This window comes from Plectropomus leopardus, chromosome 12 (genome assembly GCF_008729295.1).
Source record: "Plectropomus leopardus isolate mb chromosome 12, YSFRI_Pleo_2.0, whole genome shotgun sequence".
Classification (NCBI taxonomy): Eukaryota; Metazoa; Chordata; class Actinopteri; order Perciformes; family Serranidae; genus Plectropomus; species Plectropomus leopardus.
In genome coordinates this window covers 2235739-2239110 of record NC_056474.1, presented here as the reverse complement: position 1 = coordinate 2239110, position 3372 = coordinate 2235739, and the positions used below count along the sequence as shown (strand labels likewise).

The window sequence follows — 3372 nt, the reverse complement described above, 5'->3', positions numbered from 1 at the left end:
CTCAGCGACCAGCCCTGATCCCTCCTCCCCGTTGCGCGCACGGCGCGCCCCCAGTGCCCGCCGCTGTCCGCTTGGAGGCGCCATAGCTCCGCAGGAACCCGTGTGAGCGCGCGCGCGTGCACCCGCATGTATTAATGCCATGAGTCAGTAAAAGAAGATGCCAAAGCGCAGCTGGAGTTTGCAGCAGATTGCCTTTAACTCCACAAAGAGACTGTAATGCCAGTTTAGTATCAGAGCGGCGATGTCGATTTAATGGATGTGGCCCTCAGCGGAACACATGGCAACCCTGCGGACACCGAGCTCTCATGTCCCTGAGACAGGACATTCAGGAGCTTCTCACAGTTAATCTCACACATGTGGTGAGCCAGTTTGAAATAGAACAGGATAAAGAGCAGACTTAACCCCCCCCATTTACACACACACACACACACACACACAAACGGACCTCTTTTGTGTCTGGTGATCTGGTTGCAATTAGTAGGCAGAGTGAGAGGAGTTTATACTCGATATAAACACTAACAGACTATCCGCGAGTCTGCTCACCATGTTTATACGCATGTCAGTGCCTCAGCTGCCTGTTTGCCTATTTGTGCATGTTGGCGTGTTGGTGGTCCGCCTGTTACAGGACTCACCATGTATGTGCACATCTGCAAACACACTTACATCCACTCTGCATGTAAAGCACATTTCTTGTCATTTTATTGTTTCAGATCGCATGTTGGCCCAGGGCCGGCCCCAGACTTTTGCGGGCCCTAATCAGGATTCAATTTGTGGTCCCCCCCTCAGTGTAACACCTTTCAAGGCACTAATCAAACTTGTTTATTGTTTATCTTAGTTTAAGCACAAATGATGTACAAATAATGATGTAAAGACTTAAGTGAGACCTATTAGCAGCAACATTATATTTAAGGGGATAGTTAAGAGTCTTTAAAGTAGGATTGTTTGAGGTATTTATCCATAATCACCAGGCGGGTTTCCATTAACCCTTAAATTGCACAAAACGAAATTGCAAATACAAAATACGCCTAATGGCAACATGTCAGTATCAAAAAAAAAACTCGCAAAAGAGTTTTTACGCTTGCATGAGGTGGTATTTCAGGCAATTTTAAAAAGACATATCTTGCAAAATTGCAACGGAAACTTTTTTTTTTTTTTGGTTTTCCAGGTCACATGATGATATGGCTATGTGCCGCAGGAACTACAAGAGCTGTTATTGTATCACATAACTCTGAGAAAGTTGAGTGGATCATCCGGAAGTTTTGAATCCACAAGTCCAAAATCTTGGACTATTACACCCCAGAAATCCCTCATATGCGGCCGCTCCTACGTATAAGGGGCTCGCCTTTCCATTAGCCCTCCATAAGACGCCTACGTCACCTTGGATTGGAAATAATGTAACCAGTGTGGTGGCTGCAGTATAAATAACGCTGCTAATGTTTTGAACATCCATCGCCATGTTTCTTGGAGTGTTATCACCAGAGAAGTCACAAAATGTCACTCAGTGGAAATGTCAATATCGCTTAAGTTTTGCAGAAGCCTGTAATGGAAACCCACCTACTGACGCCAAAAGCCACCTTTCGGGGCAGTACGATATGCCGCCGGGCAGAATCTCATGTGGCTGTATGATACGCCGACAGCCTATTTTTTTGGCCATGTGTTGTTAAGATGCTCATTAACTTCTCCCAGTATTTTTGAAAGAAATCAAACCAGTTTGCTCAAGTTTCAAAGGGTTAATCCTATGAAAGCATGTTTTGTCACCACAGAATTCTGGGAATGTTTGTTTTGTATGTGACTGTAAACTAACCAACCTAAATTGTGCTTTTTTTCTGTCTCTGATTTTATTTTGTCACTGTTTGTTGGCAAAAATGGCACAAAATGTTGACAGTTTATGTTTTGGAAGTTCAGTTTTTATTCGGTTAATGTCTCATGCTTATTAAAAAATCTTTTACAGACCTAACAAACTCGAACTGAGCTCGGCCGGCTCTGTTTTGGCTGCTGTGTGTATCAGAGTGTCCAGTTCGCTTGAATTCTGTGATGTGGCCTGCAGAGCTGCCAATGCGTTAAACAGCAACACCGCCGCTAATGTCTTATCCAGGCCGGGACACGGGAGGCGATGTCGGGAAGAGGGTTTTACATCCAAGTGCACATCCGCTACACGAGAGGCTATCGGTGCAGAGAGGGAGATGAAGGGGGTCGTTTGGGTCAGCTGAGTCTGGCAGGTGAAAGAGACTGAAGACGGATTAAAGTCTGATCAGACCTGGTCAGTCACTAGACGCTGCCTCTGCTGGACGTCCAAAAACATGTTTTTACACGTTTTGACTTGTTGGTCCCTCATGCTGTTTAATCTTTTGAAACCTAGATTGTCATCAGTTTTCGTGCACTGTGTTCAAACGCCTTTCACAAGCTTTTTAACCCTTTGAAACCTGATAAAATTTGTTTGATTTCTTTGAAAAAAATTGGGAAAAAAGGCACTGGAACGCACATCCCACAAATTTCAAGAAATTACAATAAATTAGTTGCAAAAAAGGGGAAGGAAGTAAGAAAAATATTTTTTTTAAAAGGGAAAAATGTCGAAAAAAAATTATTACCAATAATTTTTTATTTAAAATCCTCTTACAGAAAAAAGAATAAAAACATATTTAAAAATAATAATTTTCAGCACTTTCGGGGTCTTTTTTTAACTCTTTGAAGCCTAAGAAAATTGATTTGATTTCTTTGAGAAAAAAAACCTGGGGAAAAAAAAGGCAATGACCAACTTGGCAAGAAATGTCCCATAAATTTCAAGAAATTAGTAAAAGGTGACTCGAGACTGAAAAATATTTAAAAAACTGGGGAAAAATTTCCCAAAACTATTTTTTATAATTACTTCTGGTTTTTTTTTAATTAATTTTGAATTTGGAATTATGTTACAGAAAAAAATAATTAATACATATTTTTAAAATAATTTTCAGCACATTTTCAGGTTTTTTTTTTTTTTTTTTTTTTTTTTTTTTAACTTTTTTTTCTAATTTTTAGGTAATTATCTTCTAACTTTTAAATTTTTATTTTATTTTATTTAAAAAATCTAAATTTTGGGCCAATTAAACCAATTTTACCATGTTTCACAGGGTTCATTTAACTTTATGCTGTGATCAGTCTCGAGGTGGTCGGAGGTGAAACAGCAGAGTGCAGAGAAAAAGAGGAGGAAGAGGAGGAAGAGGAGGAGGAGGAGGGCAGCTGCTGGCCAGAGTTATTACCCTCTGAAGCTGTTCTCTCTCTGTCTTGGCCTGAGAAGAGTTTTTCCTTAAAAAGAGAAGGAGTGAAGCAGTGTGTGTGTGTGTGTGTGTGTGTGTGTGTGTGTGTGTGTGTGTGTGTGTGTGTGTGTGTGTGTGT

The 3372-nt window shown here is 40.7% G+C and overlaps 1 protein-coding gene across 1 annotated transcript in view; it reads right to left on the bottom strand.

Annotated features, from left to right (window-relative positions):
* Nucleotides 1-1945: 1945 nt before the first annotated feature.
* The window catches only part of LOC121951183 (collagen alpha-2(VI) chain-like), a 20474-nt gene continuing 19047 nt past the window's right edge, over nt 1946-3372 (bottom strand). The window contains exon 25 of the mRNA XM_042497423.1: nt 1946-2212. Coding sequence (XP_042353357.1) covers nt 1946-2212 — 267 coding nt within the window. The remainder of the gene's footprint in view (nt 2213-3372) is intronic.